The following is an 18599-nucleotide window of genomic DNA, read 5'->3' as shown; positions in this document are numbered from 1 at the left end:
ATGAGGAACGTCTGGCAGCTCTTGGGCTGTATTCCCTGGAGTCCAGGAGAATGAGGGGGGATCTCATAGAAACATACCGAATATTGAACAGATTAGATATGGCAAATTTATTTCCCATGGTACTGGATTCTAGGACAAGAGGGCACGACTTCAGGATTGAAGGACATCCTTTTAGAACAGAGATGTGGAGAAATTACTTTAGTCAAAGGGTGGTAAATCTGTGGAATTTGTTGCCTCGAGTGGCTGTGGAGGCCAAGTCATTGTGTGCATTTAAGGCAGAGATAGATAGGTTCTTGATTAGCCAGGGTATCAAGGAGTATGGGGTGAAAGCAGGGGAGTGGGGACTTGGATGAAGTGGATCAGCCCGTGATTGAATGGTGGAGCAAACTCGATGGGCTGAATGGCTGCCTTCTGCTGCTAAATCTTATGGTCTTACTCCTGCCTGATGGTTGTAGCAAAAAGTGAGCATGGCTTAGAGAGTGGGGGCCCTTTAATGGTGGAGACCGTTTAGCTTTGTGGTTGATTAGCTGACCTAATGTATGGTATGAATTTTATGTCTGTGTGTTACTTATGTTAAAGACAATGTAAACGAAAGCTGTTGATGAGGTTATGTGCTGTTATCACAGGCAGATCTGCAGATTCAACTGAGGGATAAGGAGTACTTAGTGTTCGGTGTGGTCCTATTCATCTGGGAACTGCTTCCCACTGCTCTGGTTGTCCTGTTTTTTCGTGTAAGAAGGCCCATTCAAAGTCTGGTAAGTAGGTATCACCCATAGTCTTTGAACTCACCACACATTCTGGCACTGTCATAGCATGTCCTCAATGTTCAACTCAACAACAGAACAAGACAACAGTGAAAGAAACTCCTGTCCCGCCCTCCCACCCACTCACACACATAGGTCTTCAACCCCAGGGCAAACCATTTCTGGGCCTCTAGTCCTTGGCTACGGATATCAGACTTGCAGACATTGGGCCTCCAATATCCAGGACCTGGACCAAACTCACAGACACAGACATCGGGCCTACAACCACCTGACCCTGGACCAGACTCACAGACACAGACATCAGGCCTACAACCACCTGACCCTGGACCAGACTCACAGACACAGACATCGGGCCTACAACCACCTGACCCTGGACCAGACTCACAGGCACAGACATCAGGCCTACAACCACCTGACCCTGGACCAGACTCACAGACACAGACATCGGGCCTACAACCACCTGACCCTGGACCAGACTCACAGACACAGACATCGGGCCTACAACCACCTGACCCTGGACCAGACTCACAGACACAGACATCGGGCCTACAACCACCTGACCCTGGACCAGACTCACAGACACAGACATCGGGCCTACAACCACCTGACCCTGGACCAGACTCACAGACACAGACATCGGGCCTACAACCACCTGACCCTGGATCAGACTCACAGATACAGACATTAAGTGTCCAGCCTCCTGTCCCTGGACCAGACTCATGGATACAGACATTGGGGCTCCAACCTCCAGGTCCTGGACCAGACCCAAAAACTCACAGACATTGGGCTTCCAACTTTCAGGGCCTGGCTCAAACTCATGGACTCACAGACATCAAGCTTTCAACCTTCAGTCTCTGGCCTGGATGCCAAATACCTCCAGACTTGCTAACTTAGGTCTTCAACCTTTTCGGCTCTCTGCTGTACCACCAGTCTTGCTGAGCTTTGGAACACCCAGCTGGCTCATGCAAAGCTCACTAACGTAAGTGCTGGTGTGGGGGATACATGAACTTCTGTACAATAATTATTAGATGTCCTTGATGTCCTTGGATGGTTCATGATTCTATGATGGGGAGTACTATCACCAGATTTGTAGAAAGACAATAACATATTCACAACATCAGGAGGGACATGGGGGGGTGGGGGGGGATGATGGCATTTAGATTCAGATTAATTTACTTATCACATGTACATGGGAACATATAGTGAATTGTGTCATTTGTGTTAATAACGTAGAAAACCCAAGGGTGTGCTGGGAGCAGGCTGCAATTGTTGCCACATTCCAGCGCCAACATGGCATGCCCACAATGTTCAACAGAACAACAAAGAACACAACAAGCAACCGAACAGCAACAGCAAAATAAGCCCGTTTCCTCCCTTCCACATACATACAGACAGTTCTCCAACCCTGGGGCGGGTCTGCAGTCTCTAGCCAGACTGACGAATGATGGTCACAGAAAGGGACATCATGAGAAAGGGTATCATCATCACATCTCACCAGCATTGATACCCAGGGTGGATAAAGGTCTCCATTGATAGAAACACAACAACACCAGCTATGCTGTAGTTACAAGGGCGGGTCAGAAACCGGGTACTGCCTTGTGAGTAAATGGGCTTCTAACACTCACTGTTTGCAAGGTAAAAGTGTGGTGAAATATTCTCCACTTGTCTGGGTGTGTACAAGTCCAATAATGCTCAGAAGTTCGTTGTCATCCAGAACAAGGTAGCCTACTTAAGTGGCAATCCATCCACCACCCAAAACATTCGATCCTTCACCAGTGGCTGTGGTGCTATCTGCAATGAGATGCTCAAGGCATTCTAGCACTTTCCACAACTACAGATGCCACCACCATGGGCAGCAGATACATGGGATTTAAATTTATTTATTACTCACATGTACATTGAAACATACAGTGAAATGCATCATTTGCATCAACAACCAATAACAATCTGAGGATGTGCTGGGGGCAGGCCACACATTCTGGCACCAACATAGCATGCCAACAATATTCAGCAGAACAACATGCAGCCAACACACACCAACAGCAAAACAAACCTCTTTCCCACACTCACAATTGATTAGAAACATGACTAGATCATCCATGGTGTAGTTATAAGAGCTGGTCAGTAAGTGGGACAGGACTCCTACATGTCTCCTGAGGACGTCTGCAATCTCTGGACTTCAATCCCACGACTCATTGATCATGGGCATCTGACCTCAGGACTGCTGGCTGGCCTTGGAGATTACCAGCCCTTGTCCTTGAGGGCCCACAGAACTTGGAACTCCAACTTGAACTCTGACCTCTGGCTCCCTCTAACACAGTGAAATGATGTTTACACTAACACCAGAAGGTCATAAAAATAATTCTACGTCACAGAATAACAGAGTGAAAATAACCCTACCACTGATTTCAAAATACGTTAATTTTCATGCAGCTGATTATTTACAGTGTTGTTTTAAGAACTGCAACATAATTTTTAAGTGTGGAACCAACATATAGGTTTTAGCTGCTTGTTGTTTTTCTGATACAGACAGATTTGTACATATTAAAGCAGGGACCCTACCAACCAGGATTGCAGCAGAAACTCTTTGCTTGACCCTCACTTGGTTTGAGTGCAATTATAAAATTAGATTTGAAACAATTAATATTTATATTGGGTGGCATGGTGGCATAGTAGTGCATCGCTTTACAGTACGTACCGGTTGCCAGACTGGGATTCAACTCCTGCCACTGTCTGTGAGGAGTTTGTTTGCTGCCCCCCTGACCGCGTGTGTTTTCTATAAGTTATCTGGTTGCCTCTTGCATTCCAAACAGGTAGAGTTAGGGTTAGTGAGCTGTGGACATGCTGTGATGGTGACAGAAGCCCAGCAGTATTTGTAGGCTGCGCAGCACAATCCTCACCGATAGGATTTGATGCAAACAATGCAGTTCTCTGTAAGTTTTGATGTACATATGACAAATTAGATTAATCTTTAATTTTTATTATCTTGTCAACCCTTTGGCATGCAGTCAGAATAGTTTCAAAGTGTAAGTGGACAGAAGTTAAGGTGGTGTAGATCAGAGGTCGTTGTGATATCTGTGTAGGTGTGGAAAATGAAATGAAACAAAAGGCACAAAATAAAATCCAACTCAAGAGAATCAGAAATTATTTTATCAGATGAGAAAATGATGGTGCCTTTTCAGAAGAAAACCCATTGCAATACCAGAGCAGGTTGCATGTATAGACAACGTGATGAAACAGTGTATAGTTAAACAACAGTTCCAGGTGAAGTTCCTTCAATGGGAAAAGTGATTTTGTTTTAATGTGATGAAAGGGTAAAAAATAAAAGTGATAGAGCTTTACAGCCTTGCTTATAGAAACCTGACTGGGGAAGGGTTTTGATTTGGCCCTTAGTCTTCTGCTCTGGCCTGAATCCAGAATTAAAGTGCTTAAGAATTTCTACGGTAGTGAATGTGTGGAATTCATTGCCCCAGATGGCTGTGGAGACCAAGTCATTGGGCATATTTAAGACAGAGGTTGATTGATTTTTGATTAGTAAGGGTGTCAAAGGTTATGGGAAGAAGGCAGAAGAATGGGGTTGAGGGAAAACATATCAGCCATGACTGAATGGTGGAGCAGACTTGATGGGCCAAATGGCCCAATTCTGCTGCTAAGTTTTATGGTCTTATGATTGGGCTGGACTCAACGACAGGTTTTTCTATATTATTGCAGATGGGGAATAGAATACCTTACAGCCATGGATTCACTTCCAGAGCATTTTTCTTTGATAATCCTCGACGTTATGACAGCGACGATGACTTAGCCTGGAACACAACATCTTACAGTGCAATCAGCAGGTAATTACTGAAAACTGACCTCTTGATTTGTCTGCAGCTTGAGATGCCCACTGATAAAAGAGGAGGGTACTCAGCCAATTCTGCTGTACTGGTTCTTTGAGAATGTACATTTAGTATTACTGCCCTGCCTCTTTCCTTTTGGGCCTGTAAGTGTATTTTTCCCTATTACCAAATCTACTGTGGAAAGCTCTTTTGAATTTTATTCCACTGCTCTTTCCCTCAGTGCAATCCTCTGAGCAAGAATACAATCTCACAACCTTTGGTTCCTTTGCTGATTATTTTAAATTTCCAATTCATGCCAGCAGGAAGTCTTTCTGCATTTGTACTCTATAAATACTTTAACCATGAGAATTTATCGTGTTGAATAGAAATTATAGCAAGATTATAAAAAAAAACAGGAACAGGACTGGGTCATTGAGCCCTAGAGGTGCTCTGCCATTCAATAATGCTCATCAAAACAACTTCCCTCAAGTTCCCTTTCATGTCCTCTCCCTCCATTCTCCCCTTGAATACATGTACATTATTATATACAGAAGTATGAGCGGTATAGATAGGGCTAATGCAAGCAGGCTTTTTTCACTTTGGTTGAGTGAGACTAGAACTGGAGGTAATAAGTTTAAGGGTGAAAGATGAAACAGTTCAGGTGAACATCAGAGGGAACTTCTTTACTCAGAGGGTGATGCAAGTGTGGAATGGCCTGCCAGCAGAGGTGGTGGATGTGGTTTCGATTTCTACTTTTAAAAGGACTTTGGGTAAGCACATAGATGGGAGGGGAATGGAGGGTAATGTTCCAGGTGTGGGTTGATGGGACTAGGCAGGATTAACAGTCTGTATGGACTAGAGGGACCAAAGGGCCTGTTTCTGTGCTACAGTGGTCTATGACTCTATACTTTAGCCCCAGTGTTCAGGGGCAAGCAATTCCAAAGAAACACAGCCCTTTGAGAGAAGAATTTTATCTCAGTTTTAAATGTTTCCTTCTTCTGAGACCATGTCCTATAGATCCCCACTTGAGAAACATTATCCCAACATTTGCACATCTGGCCATCTAACAATATTGGTTTTCTAAAGATCACCTCTTACTCTTCTAGATTCCACTGAGTACAAACCCAGCTTATCATTTAGTTCAGTATTTTGCAATGTAGTTTATACGAAATTCTCATTCCTTTGAGTGGCTGTTGTTTCCTCTGTTGACCGATGAAATGGTTTGACTTGTTGAGGCTCATTTTTCCAAGTTAGTGACTTTAAGAGTCATTGGTCCCAGGTTCAAAGAGTTTAACTAATTTTACAAGTACCATGGAAATCACCATTATTTATTAAAATTGTATTGTCTGAGAAGAATGATATTGTGGTTAGGTAACAGGAAATAACTGGTCAACAGGAGTCTATTTCATTTCACCAAAGTGGCACACTTAATAAATCATCAGATACAGTAACAATCTTAATAACTTGTCAGTTTCACTTTCAAGTTCAATCCTGCCAAGTCCTCACTTGCATTTTTGCATAGATGAAGGTGTACAAATTCCAGGTTATGTTACAGGTCCCATGCTGTTTCCCCCCGGATAAAAAATAATAAATCTAGCTCATCCATTCCTCAGTTTTTAATTTTCTTGTACATTCTGGTGGAGAACCATTTCTTAGTCTTGCACATGCATCAAGATGCCAGTTCTTCACTGTAGACAGCAAATGTCAAATGTTACTAATGTTTGAGTAGTTAACAATAAAACAGTTTCATCAAATGTCAACATATGCAAAAGTAAAGAAGGGTTTGGGAGAGTGTCCCTGCCATGGGATCTGGAATGTGAATCCTGGAAGTTCCGGTGCAAAAGTTTTAAGTTGTTTTAAGTGCAAAACCATAAGCTATGGAAGCAGAATTAAGCCACTAAACTCATCAAGTCTACTCTGCCATTTGATCTTGGTTGTTCCACTCATGATTGTATTGCCAGCTGAATCAACTGCTTTAACAGACTGAAGATTCAAGTTGGGATATGATGCAGCTTTTTCTTTTGTGATACTTTGCTGACTGAGTTTTGAGAAATGTTTGCACTAGTTTCCCAGCATGAAGCTGTAATCTCTACTTTCATTGTAATCTTTCTTTGTTTATAGCACTCCTGATCAATATGGCTCTAGGAACCAAAGTTATGAGGAATTTGCTTCCTTTGTCTCAGATACTTATGCACCAATAGTAGCGGAAGATCATCTGCACAACTCCACCCCATCATTCATGATCTGAAGAAATATCACTTTTCAATAAACTCATCAACTGTACTCTAGTTATCAGATATTACCGAAGAGATCCACAAATGGTGTAGCTCGACTGGCTATTAAACTGGACCATGGACGTGTCTATGCAAAGGACTGTTTCTTTTTACTGACATGTTACTTTTGTGAATGTGATTTTAAAAAAAAGTTGATCCATTTATGTGATTAATGTAGCTATCATGAATTAGAATAATTTCTGTGAATATTGTACAGTCCCCATTAGAATCTACAATCCAAATCAGAATAAATTTGACAATTTCCTTTACATCTTTATGGTGTCCTTTATGCTTTATCCTTTTTGTTTGTAGTCACTGGGAACTTACAGAAAATATAAAGATCGTCATATAAAGTCAACATGGTTTGTGTATAGTTGAAGATTACTCTCAGCTATATTGATTTTGGTAGACTATTGTCATGTGTACCGATGTTGAGTGGGGAAAAGCTTGTTTCCACAGCATCCGGACAAATTATTCTTTTCTTAAGTTGATTTAAGCAGTATTGGTGTGGGGGAGACATTATGCCAAGTAATGTGACAGTTAAAGCAAATGCAGTGCAGGTAACACTAAGTGCAAGAGTTGTGATGAAGTAGATAAGAGTTTATTTTAGTGTCCAAGAGGTCCATGCACCAGTCCAATAACAGTGGGACAGAAACGATTCTTTAGCCTGGTGGTACATGTTCTCAAGCATCTGTATCTCCTGCCCAATGGGAGGGGAGAGAAGAGGAAGTGACCAGGATAGGAGGAGTCCTTCATTATGTCAGCTGTTTTCCTGAGGCAGCAGGAAGTGTAGATGCAATCAATGGAGGGGAGGCTGGTTTGAATGGTGGACTGATCTGTGTTCATGATTCTACAATTTGTTGGCATCTTTTGTGCACAGCAGTTGTCATACTAAGGTATGAAGCAGTGCAAAAGGTTGCTTTTTTATGGGTGTTGTGTCCTAGGTATTGGAGGAGTCTTATTGAATTATCCAACAGTGGAGCTTTTGTCAATATGTAGGAGTCCAATGTAGGTATATTTGTTACTCAGATGTTCCAAAGATGAGCATAGGGCCAGGGAAATGGCATCAGCCAGGATATGTCCTCTTCATGTTAGTACCGTCTGAGGAGCTCATCTCTTCCTTATACAGTGTCACTTGCTGCAAACACCCTCTTTTTGTTCCTCTCACTCAAATAGCTTCCTGTATCAACACAATATTGTGGGCTGAAGGGCATATACTGTGCTGTACTGTTTGCTCCATGTTCTATCCATGATTTGGCTCAAACACCAAAGGGGCAACATGTCCAAGGCTTGGGGAACCTCAACTTAATTGCTTTAATAACAGGAATTGAATACCTTCCAGGATTTCCAAACCTAACTCAGTCACACACACCTGTACCTAATTCTAAATTCTAAAATATTAAGCTAAAGGGTGTGGCTGTCTCCAGGAACAAGAAAGTCCATAATTTTAAAGTGATTGAAGGGAAGTATGGTAGGTGGGGGGCAGATATCAAGGTACAAGTTTTTTTAAAAAAAAAAGAGAATGGGTGTGTAGAATGCATTGCCAAGGGTCCTGGCAGAGGTAGATATTTAAGAGTCATTTAAGTGACTCTCAGATAACCCTCCATTTTTAATTCCTGTGCCTATGTGGGTTAGATTGATCTCAGTAGATTAAAAGATGGCACAATTTGAGCCAAAGAACCTGTACTGTGCTGTACTATTCTGTGTTCTAGCTAAGATATAACTTGGGCTATTACAAGAGACAATTGTGGTGACCACTTAGCTGTTTGTATGGAGTCACAACTCGGGCAGACAGCAAAATATCACAGATATCCTCTCCTGAAAGATGTTGAACAGAGCAAATTAAACAAGAGAAAGGCTGCAGATGCTGGAAATTTAAACAACACACACAAAATGCTGGAGGAACTCAGCAGGCCGGGCAGCATCTATGGAAAAAGGGTAGTCAATGTTTTGGGCCGAGACCCTTCAGCAGGACTTGCTGTAGGGTCTCAGCCCAAAATGTTGACTGTACTCTATTCCACAGATGCTGCCTGGCCTGCTGAGTTCCTCCAACATTTTGAGGGTAAATTAAACAACCATTTTGCACAGCACTTGTGCCCTGTCTCTCGTGGTCATCTTGAGCTTCCAGCTGCACGATTTAATTCTCCTTCCTACTTCCACATAAGACACACCTGTCCTTTACCCTCTCCATTACTATGGATAGGCACATTGGAGAACAATATCTCAGTGCTATGGTATTAAATCTTTCAATCTTTGATAAACCACAGCCCCATCTACTCTCAGCCCCCCAAACACTCATGTATTAACCAGATTTTCTTTTCTCCATGTTCTTTCTTCCCATTCACTTCCCTCCCTCACCCATTTTGTTACACCTGCCCTTCATACACTACCCATCCACTCCACTTATCACTCACCAACCTCTCCACCTCACTTCACTACCTGGTTACATCTGCCCATTACCTCCTTCCCACTTGGTTCTAACTATCAATTACCAACTTTTATTCCGACCATTTCATCCAACTGGCTCCATCTGCCCATCATGTTCCCTGTCATCTACCAGCCTCTGACAATCTTCCCCATCAAAACCAGTCCCTATCTCTTGCCTTCTTAATGATCCCGCCCAGTCCTGGTGCAGGTTTCAAACCAAAACATTGACTTCTTTTGCATTCACTGATGCTGCTTGACTCCAGTGATCTGATTTTAGTGTTAGTGAACCAATGGGTATTATGCTATTGAGAATAGCATTTCGTTTCAGTGCATTTAAATTTCACTGCTTTTATAGATTTGAACTCATCTTTGGTTGTGATTCCAGGCTTCTGGATCATTTTATTTGGTTTAATGACTACACCCCCATTCTTTTATTCCCACGTGATTAAACACTGTAGAGGAGGACCAGTAACAGAAACTCTGGTCCAGTCAGATGATCCACTTATGACCAGAAGATGGATCAAGTGTTACTTGTAATTCCAAGGCTTTTTTCCTGACAAGATTGAACCACTTCAGACTTGAAGATTCTTCAGGTAACACATCCAAAAGCCAAACTGTTGTATAAACCCCTTTTCCAAGAAGCTATTAAGAATCAGACATTGTATAATGGATTGCAAACTGTTCAAACCTTGGCAGACAGCATGGAGTTTAATGAAAATATACAAATGAGAACACTGAAGAGAGCTTAACATTAAGATTATTTCCTCCTTTTTAAGCATGAGGAAATTATTCAGAAAAAACTTTTAGTCTGGAAACTTTAGCTTATCCAAATCACAGGAAAATTAGTCCATTTGATCTAGTTCCCACTTTAATCAACATAGCATTACAGAAAATAACAGGTTTTGAAAGTGGATCACCAATAAAATTTTATTTTTCTTTAAATAAATACATGACAAGTGTAGTAAACAGAGGATGCATTCCAAAACACTTAGTTCTAAGTTGAAAACCAGTTTGATACATGTAAATTGACAGGAACTTAAAACTCCTTAAAACTTCAAACTAGGAAAGACAAAGAATTTAGATGAGTTGTGATCAAAGATAACACAAAATACAATCAATTTTGTCACATTAATGGAGCACTTATTTTGCTTAAGGCAGAGCACTGTTGCATTGAAATATTAGCGTTGATCATGCAGATGAAAATTAGTAAAGTGTTAAAGCAAACAGGTGCTGAAGCTGCTGCTAAAACGGACATAGTTGCTTAGATTAAGAGTTATAAAGCAAAAGTTAGACAAAAACAGTCAAAGGAACAATGTTTTGCATACAGGTCTGGTTATTCCAGATACAAGCACAAGATATTTTACAGATGCTGGAAATCCAGAGTAACACACACACAAAGCGCTGGTTGAACTCAGATCAGTTAATATCTACGGAGAGAAATGAAGAGTTGAGTTTTGGGCCAAGACCCTTCATCAGGATCTGATTCATTATCTCCTTCATCAGGGTTAACTTTTAGTTTTGGACCAAGATCTGATGAAGGGTCTTGGTCCAAAACATTAACTCTTTATTCCTTGCTATAGATGCTACCTGACGTGCTCAGTTCCTCCAGCATTGAGTTATTCCAGTCAAAGTTGTGTTCAAAATAGCAATTTAAAAACAACTACTGCAATTTAGAAACAAGTTTTTCCATTGCAATCAGCTTTTTATTTTGCTGCTTGCTTTTCTATCTATCCACAACTGAAGAACTTATAATGGAACGTCATTGCCAGTTTCAATTGAAAATGAGTGATGCAACAAGTACTAAAAGAATGGTGGTTAACATTGTAATTATTCTGAAATTGCACATCATTAGAGAGACCAAAACTTTAATGGTGATAGATTATTTAAAATGCCAGGATTAAATATATTTTTGCATTGTTTACTTCTGTTTTCCTTAGCTGTTCATTAAGTTTACACATGCCTTTATCAAATTATTTTTCAAAACATGGTAGAGAGTTTCTACATTAAAAACCAGGGAATCATTACTTATGGGCTACCTAACCTTATTAAAAGATTCCATGGTAAAACTTACAGGACCAAATGTAAAAATACAATGTATGTAAATGCTGATCAGATGGTGGATATTTTGTGGCATGTGACATATGCATCAAATTTCCAAAGCTTCAACAGCTACAAAGGTAGATAGATATTCAGCAGTTGCCAAGATGATCACAATTGCACTGACTTAAAGCTCAACACCTCACAGGCAAACCATCCACCACCTTAACACTCACTGCTTCCCATCAATAACATGCTGTGACTCAGTTACACCATAAACAAGACTGACACTCAAGCAACTTAAAGCCTTTTCTGTCAACAGCAATAGACGATCTGGTAAACTTTACCAAAATGAGGGGAAAAAGTGTAGGTGTATGGGAACAGCAAACCATTATATATAATTTGTTCAGCACCACCTTCTTATGGGCAGTTAAAGATGGCAGAATGCTGGTCATACCATACAAGCCATATCAAAACAAAAAGACCACTGGTAGAGAAAACTTAACTACTGATTATAACTCAATGAGATTTCTCAAAATCCATGCTCCATATTTGTGACAAGAAGCGGCTTCAGAACAGCTAAGATAAATATAGCGTAAGCAATCCTCTAAATAAGTCACTGTAGGAAGACCAAAAAAAAAAGCCCTGCAGGGTTAATCTCATGTTTTTAAAAAAATCATAGGTCTCTCTATCCAATCTAATGCATCATTCTTTAACAGGGGATCACTTCTCACAGGGAGGAGAAATTAAAAATTAGCCTAAAATAAAAGACAATTACCGATAATACAACAGGGAATTTAAGGGGCGAGAGGACAAAACATGTTGCCATTTGGAGCAATGAGAATAGTTTAAGAGAAAAATAAACAAGAGGAAAATGCTGGTTATGAACACAACAGGATCCGGCCAGACAGCCCTCTAAACCTGTTTTATCATTCACTGAGATCATTGTAGACCTATAATTTCCATCCTCATTGTAACAGAATATTCCTAAAATAAATACTGGAAATACTAAGCAGGCGACACGTAAAAAGAGAAGCAGGGTAGTATTTCAATCACCAATCCTTCATCTGTTATGCTTTATATTTCAGATTTCCTCTATCTACATTTTTGTTTAGTTCTTTAAAATTTTCTGTAAAATACCCTTGCATTTTTCCACCACTCTCTGGCTTACTATTACTCTGGAGAAATAACTTGGTTAAGAAAGCAAGGACCATAAAATTGCACAAACTGGAATTCAGATTTGTATACGGATGTACTTGCTGCATGTGTAGCAAGTTTAGAAGAGGAACAGAGGCACCGAGGAATGGCTCGTGTAAGCTAAACGTGGACGCAAATCTTTTGGTTAAATGGACTATTTCTGTGCTGCACATTCCAATGTTGCTGTTACATAAGAGCTTAAACTAATTCTTTAATTTTTCCCCACAATACACCAACATCATTCTATTAAACAACTGTAAAGAACTAGCTAACATTAAGAATGCCTGTTAGCTTTGCAAATCCAGATTTACACAGGGGAACTATTGTTGGTATGAAGCTACGAAGTGCAGAGGACATTTTTACCAGCAGCACAATCTTTGATCATTACAGATCTCAGTATTCTAACTATATGAACCAGGCTAAATTTAACACCAGCTAAATGAGGTTGGAAAGATTTCAGCAATAGCCTTGCATCAAACTAAAGGACTTGTTCACATGAAATATATTTACTATTATGTGGTATTATTATATAACTGGGAAGTCAAAAGGCAAGAATGTAAAACTTGCTGCCATTTTGTGCAATTGGAATAGTTTAAGAGAAAAGTAAACAAGGACAAAGAGAGAAAGAAACTATGAACACGGCACGATCAGGCCTCTAAAACTGCTCTATCATTCATTGAGATCATTGTAGATTTTCTCCAACTTCCACCCCATGATGGAAAGGCTTCAACAATAGTCATGCACAAAAAAGGAAAGACTTGTTTACATAAAAATATTTGCTATTATTTGCTCCAATATATATAGCTTTGCTGCTTATGCTCCAATAATAACTTACTTTATAACCACATTTAAGGAGTCACACATATTTGCTTCTAGATTCAAAAGGATGCAGCCCATCCTGTACATAAGATTAAACAGCCATATTTGGTCAATCCACTGAATTAAATGCTGAATAACAGATGCTGCAGTGTGAAATTAGAAGTCATTAGAAACAACTCCATGATACTGAAAATTATTTTATGTGGAAAGTGGATTAAATCATATTGCTTTTGATTTGTATTTCAGACTATTACCAAAGTTTGAAGGAGACATTTTTAGATTTAATATATTAGTTGTTCTAAATGTAGCAGTCAGTAAATTCTTTTTGAAGTGGTCTTAAAATCCATCACATGAATTCATTACCAACATTTAAAAACTTCTTCCATTTCTCCACAGGATAAAATTTTGCTTAAAAGTCCATAGTTCATTGCACAGCAGTTAAAGTCACAACCCACCCAATGGTTGCTTTTATTTTTTTTAAATTACAAAAGTCACATTTTATCACAATATACAAATGACACAATGACAGTTATCCACTCCAAAGTAAAATATTTTCTTCTTTTGGAAAAGTAAAGACATCAGATTCAGAAACTATCTTTTACACACTCTGATAATCTTTAAGGTCAGTTAGAGCTTCAATAAATCAATGATCAAAGATAATTAAATATTCTCAAGAACCTTTTGCATTGCCAACACAATTGGAGGTAAGGGAGGTGCTCTGAAACAGCGGGAATCAAAAATAAAATTATACTCCATTAATAGTAGACAAATCCATAGCAACAGAATTTTTAAATTTCTTTAGTGGGTAAGTTTTGGTGGTATTTGAGACCAAATTAATATTTATACCAATAAACCAGTAAAAAGCTTACACATGGTGAATGCCGTAAGTTTTGGGAATAATCTAAAACTTTAAGAGCACTTCATTGTATTAGGTAAGGAAGAAATGCTATTAATTGAAATATAAATAGTTGCTCACTATTACCATACCCAATTCATCTCTGCCTTTATCTGGATGTAGTTCTTCAGCCAATGCAATACAGTAAATTGTGCAATGGCCACTGGATCCCTGAAGTTCTGTAAAGTGCCAAAGACTAGGCAACTTTACAAAGTCTCTGCTTTGCATCAATCATCACTATTTCCACAGCATTTGTTACCTTCTGTCCTTTAACAGCATTTTGAAAGTCTGCAACTCTTGTATGCTTGTTGAAAGTCTGAAATTAAATACACCAGAGAAAGTTACACCTCAGCTTCAAAACCATGCAGTTAGGTTTTTAAAAATTTTTTTATTAGTATACAAACTCCAAGATAGTAGAAAGACTCTATAACTAATGTCCTTAGTATTATTATTATTTCCTTTGTTTTTTTGTATTTTCAGATTGTCTTCTTTTACACATTGGTTGGTTGTCAGTACATCTGTGCAGTTTTTCATTGATTCTATTGTATTTCTATGTTCAACTGTGAATGCCTGCAAGAAAATGAATCTCAGAATTGTATATGGTGACATATACAGTCGGCTCTCCTTATCTGCCAGGGATTGGTTCTGGGACCCCCTCGCGGATACCAAAATTCACGGATGCTCAAGTCCCTTATTCAATCTGTCTCAAGTGCAGTGGACATTAGGACCCGGTGGCAGAGCTCTGAATCCATACTGTTCACGAAAATAATCACGATCATGATTGAAAATAAAGTGGAAATAATAAAGCTATCGGAGAGAGGTTAAATGCCATTGGTCATTGGAAAAGCGTTAGGCTATGTCGGTCAATGATCAGAACAATTTTAAAGGATAAAGTGAGAAAGGCTCTGCCCCAATTAAAGCTACAATTATTGCTAAGCAATGCAGTGGTTTAATTATTGGGTTTTGGGTTTTTGATCCTCCACATCAACCCGGCACAGTGGAAAGCACTCGGGAGTGGTCTGTCACTGGATTGAACTCGGGAACTTCAAGCCCAGTGCTGAAACAAACGTTTTTAAGTGTTTTATATGCATAGAAAGGTAAAATATATGCTATATACTAAGACTAACTGACTAACTAACTAACGTTTGACTAACTGACGCTAAATAATACCGGATGTACCTGTTCGGACTTACTTAGCAAGAGAAACCGATTTTTTTTGATCCTGATCCACGATAATCCACGCACATCCTCCCGTATACTTTAAATCATCTCTAGATTACTTATAATACCTAATACAATGTAAATGCTATGTAAAATAGTTGTTATACTGCATTGTTTAGGGAATAATGACAAGAAAAAAAAGTCTGTACATGCTTGACAACAAGTGCTGGAAGAGCACTTCCAGGTTTTCTCGATTCGCAGTTGGTTGAATTCATGCATGTGGAATTTGTGGATAAGGAGGGCTGACTGTACATATTTTGATAATAATTTTAATTCCAGAGGTTCACCAATCAGAATGAAGACAGTTCTCATCTGAGTCCATAATCTCCTGCGCTATAATCCAAAGCTGTTTGAGACATCCCAGCCAGAGAAGGCATCCTCCTGGTATTTGATGTAGCCCTATCAGAATGTTTTAAGTTTTAACTAAATCTCCTCTCATTCTTCTAAAATGCTAGTGAATACTAACCCAACCTATTCTCAGTTGCAGCTCCACTATCTCAGAAACCAGCCAGCCTATGCACTTCTCTATGACTTTTATATATTTTTCTTAGGTAAGGAGACCAAGCCTGCACAAAATATTCCAGATATAGTCACAGTAAGGTATAATTGTATAAAAGTATAATTGTAGGAAGATATCATTACTTAATGCAAAGACTCTTGTTATTAAAGCCAACATGTTATTGCCTTCTGAATTGCTTGGAGCAACACAATGTTCGCTTTCAGTAACTGATGTAGAATGTCACCCAAATCTTTTTGTATGTAAACATTTCCCCATTTAACACTATTTAACACACTGCCTATGTTTTCCCCAACAAAGTGCATAACTTCACAATTATTTGTGTTATATCTCTGGCACATTTTTGCCCACTTCCTCAATCTCGCCTTGAAGTTTCTTTGTACCACCCAGTTTAGTATAATCAATCTTCATAATACAACATTCTGTTCCCAGATCCAAATCACTGATGTTATGAATAGCTGAGACTCACAGCCTATCATTTTTTAAAAAAATCCATTTACTCTTATGTTGCCAATCAACTTTAAGTCCATGCAAAGCATTGCTCCCAAATGCACGATTTAATTTCATGCTTTTTACCTGTTATGTGGCTTTCTGAAAATCCAAATACACCACACCCATTGGACCCCCTCACATTTAACCAACTTACTGCATGCACCTGTGGGTTTGTGGAAGGATGAAATGAAAGGCTGAGCCAGCAAAATAGTCACCAACAAAATTAGCTTCAAGGGCTTTCATTAAGAAATCTTACAAGAAATCCACAACAATAACAGATAGCTAGTTTATCTGTTCCTCTTGAGCTTTTGTGTTATACTAGCTTTCTGGTCTTTAGGGTTTTGAACAGTTATGTCATTTTTATTTTCAAAAATGGGAAAAATGCAAGGTAGTTTCCTAGTTTTATGTTTTTTATTAGCAAGGAAGAGAAAGTTAAAAATTGACAAGTATCATAATTAATTTGTAAAATGAAGTGTCCAAATGAACACACTTAAATAAACTGCAAATCTTTTACAAGACTTGACATCCTCACTGTTTCCATGCTAGCTTGTGTGCACTGCACAAACTGTATGGAAGATACAAATACTCGCAACATGGAAACAAGTACCTTGATAATGTTTACATGTAATCTGTTGCTTTACCATTTTTGTGTTAACATCTTCCCATTCCCTCAAACTTTAAAAAAAAACAAATTAGAGTACAATGTCATGGTTTTCTTAAATAAATTGAAGCCTCAGATATTAAAGCTCACAGATAAGATATAAAAAAGAAACGAGCAACATTTTTCATGGAAAAGAAACCTCGACTTGTCTATCAGATTAACACATGCAAAATGTTCTGAGAGAGGAGGCGGCACACAGGTCCAGCAGTGAAGTTTAAAGGGGAAAGCTTTGTGGGAACTCGGCTACAACCACAGCACCAATTGTGAGTTGGAGAGCAGGGAAGGTTCAGGCATAAAAGGGAGACAATGCCAAGCGGAGCTGTCATCAAGGGAGCGGTCATTCAGGCTTTGGCAAGATAAGTAGACTTTGCTTTATTTTCCCCTTTGCATTTTTTGGAGGAATAGAGAGCATGTCTGTAGCGTTATACTTTGCTCTGGGTGTCAGATGTGGGAAACCTGGGAAGTTTCCAGCCTCCCAGATGGGTGACATCTACACCAGGGCCACCAAGAGGCAGCTTCTGAGAGACCATGTTAGGGATCTGGAGCTGCGGCTTGATAACTTACAGCTTATTAGGGAAAGTGAGCAAGTGATAGACAGGAACTTCAAGGTGTTAGTCACCCCAAGGCTGCAGAGTTAGGATGACTATCAGGGATGTGAAGGGAAGAACTCAGGTAATACACAGCACACCTGTAGCCATCACCCTCAAAAATTGTTATCTTGTTTTGGATGCTGTTGAGAGGGGTGACCTGACAGAGGACGACCATGGCAATCAGGACTCCGGCACTGAGCCTGGTTCCATGGTGCAGATGGGAGAGAAGATGATGAGGAATGTGGTAGTTATAGGGGATTTCATAGTGAGGGGAACAGACAAGAGGTTCTGTCAGCCTGATAGAGATACCCACATGGTGTGTTGCCTCCCAGGTACCAGGGTACAGGATATCTCAGATCAGGTGCAGAGTATTCTGATGGGAGAGGGTGAACAGCCAGAAGTCTTGGTACACGTTGGTACCAATGACATAATAGAAAAAGGGAGGAGGTCCTGAAGAGGGAATTCAGGGAGTTGTGTAGGAAGCTGAAAAGCAGGACCTCCAGAGTAGTAATCTCAGGTTTGCTGCCTGTGCCACGTACTAATGAGCGTAAGAACAGCATGATCAGGCATATTAATGCGTGGCTGAGAGACTGGTGTAGGGGGCAGGGCTTTGGGTTCCTGGATCATTGGGTTACATTTGAACCCAAAGGGGTTCAATATCCTAGTAGGCAGGTTTAATACAGCTGTTCAGGGAGGGTTTAAATTAACTTGGCAGGGGGATGGGAACTGGAGTGATAGGGCTGAGGAAGGGGAAAACAGAACTAAATCAATGATAGTGTGCAACAGAGATGATAGAAAGGACAGGCAGGAGATTGAGGCATAATCACAGCCAGTGGGATGAATTACAGGGCAATAGAGGTGTAGTGCAGTTAAAACAAAAAGCAACAA

General features: G+C 39.8%; 2 protein-coding genes across 3 annotated transcripts in view; one reads left to right on the top strand and one right to left on the bottom strand.

Moving 5' to 3' along the window:
• Positions 1-7124, top strand: part of LOC132400786 (G protein-coupled receptor 137Ba-like) — a 41265-nt gene extending 34141 nt beyond the window's left edge. The window contains exons 5-7 of the mRNA XM_059982157.1: positions 627-755; positions 4476-4600; positions 6704-7124. Of these exons, the coding sequence (XP_059838140.1) occupies positions 627-755; positions 4476-4600; positions 6704-6830 (381 nt within the window). The 3' untranslated portion in view covers positions 6831-7124. The remainder of the gene's footprint in view (positions 1-626; positions 756-4475; positions 4601-6703) is intronic.
• A 3071-nt stretch (positions 7125-10195) lies between these two features.
• The window catches only part of ero1b (endoplasmic reticulum oxidoreductase 1 beta), an 87266-nt gene continuing 78862 nt past the window's right edge, over positions 10196-18599 (bottom strand). For both annotated transcript variants that reach the window (XM_059982154.1, XM_059982155.1), the window contains exon 16: positions 10196-14546. In XM_059982154.1, coding sequence (XP_059838137.1) covers positions 14486-14546 — 61 coding nt within the window. In that variant the 3' untranslated portion in view covers positions 10196-14485. The remainder of the gene's footprint in view (positions 14547-18599) is intronic.

Source organism: Hypanus sabinus, chromosome 10 (assembly GCF_030144855.1).
Source record: "Hypanus sabinus isolate sHypSab1 chromosome 10, sHypSab1.hap1, whole genome shotgun sequence".
Taxonomy (NCBI): domain Eukaryota; kingdom Metazoa; phylum Chordata; class Chondrichthyes; order Myliobatiformes; family Dasyatidae; genus Hypanus; species Hypanus sabinus.
The sequence above is the reverse complement of the archived record's forward strand: the minus strand, read 5'-3'. Positions and strand labels throughout refer to the sequence as shown.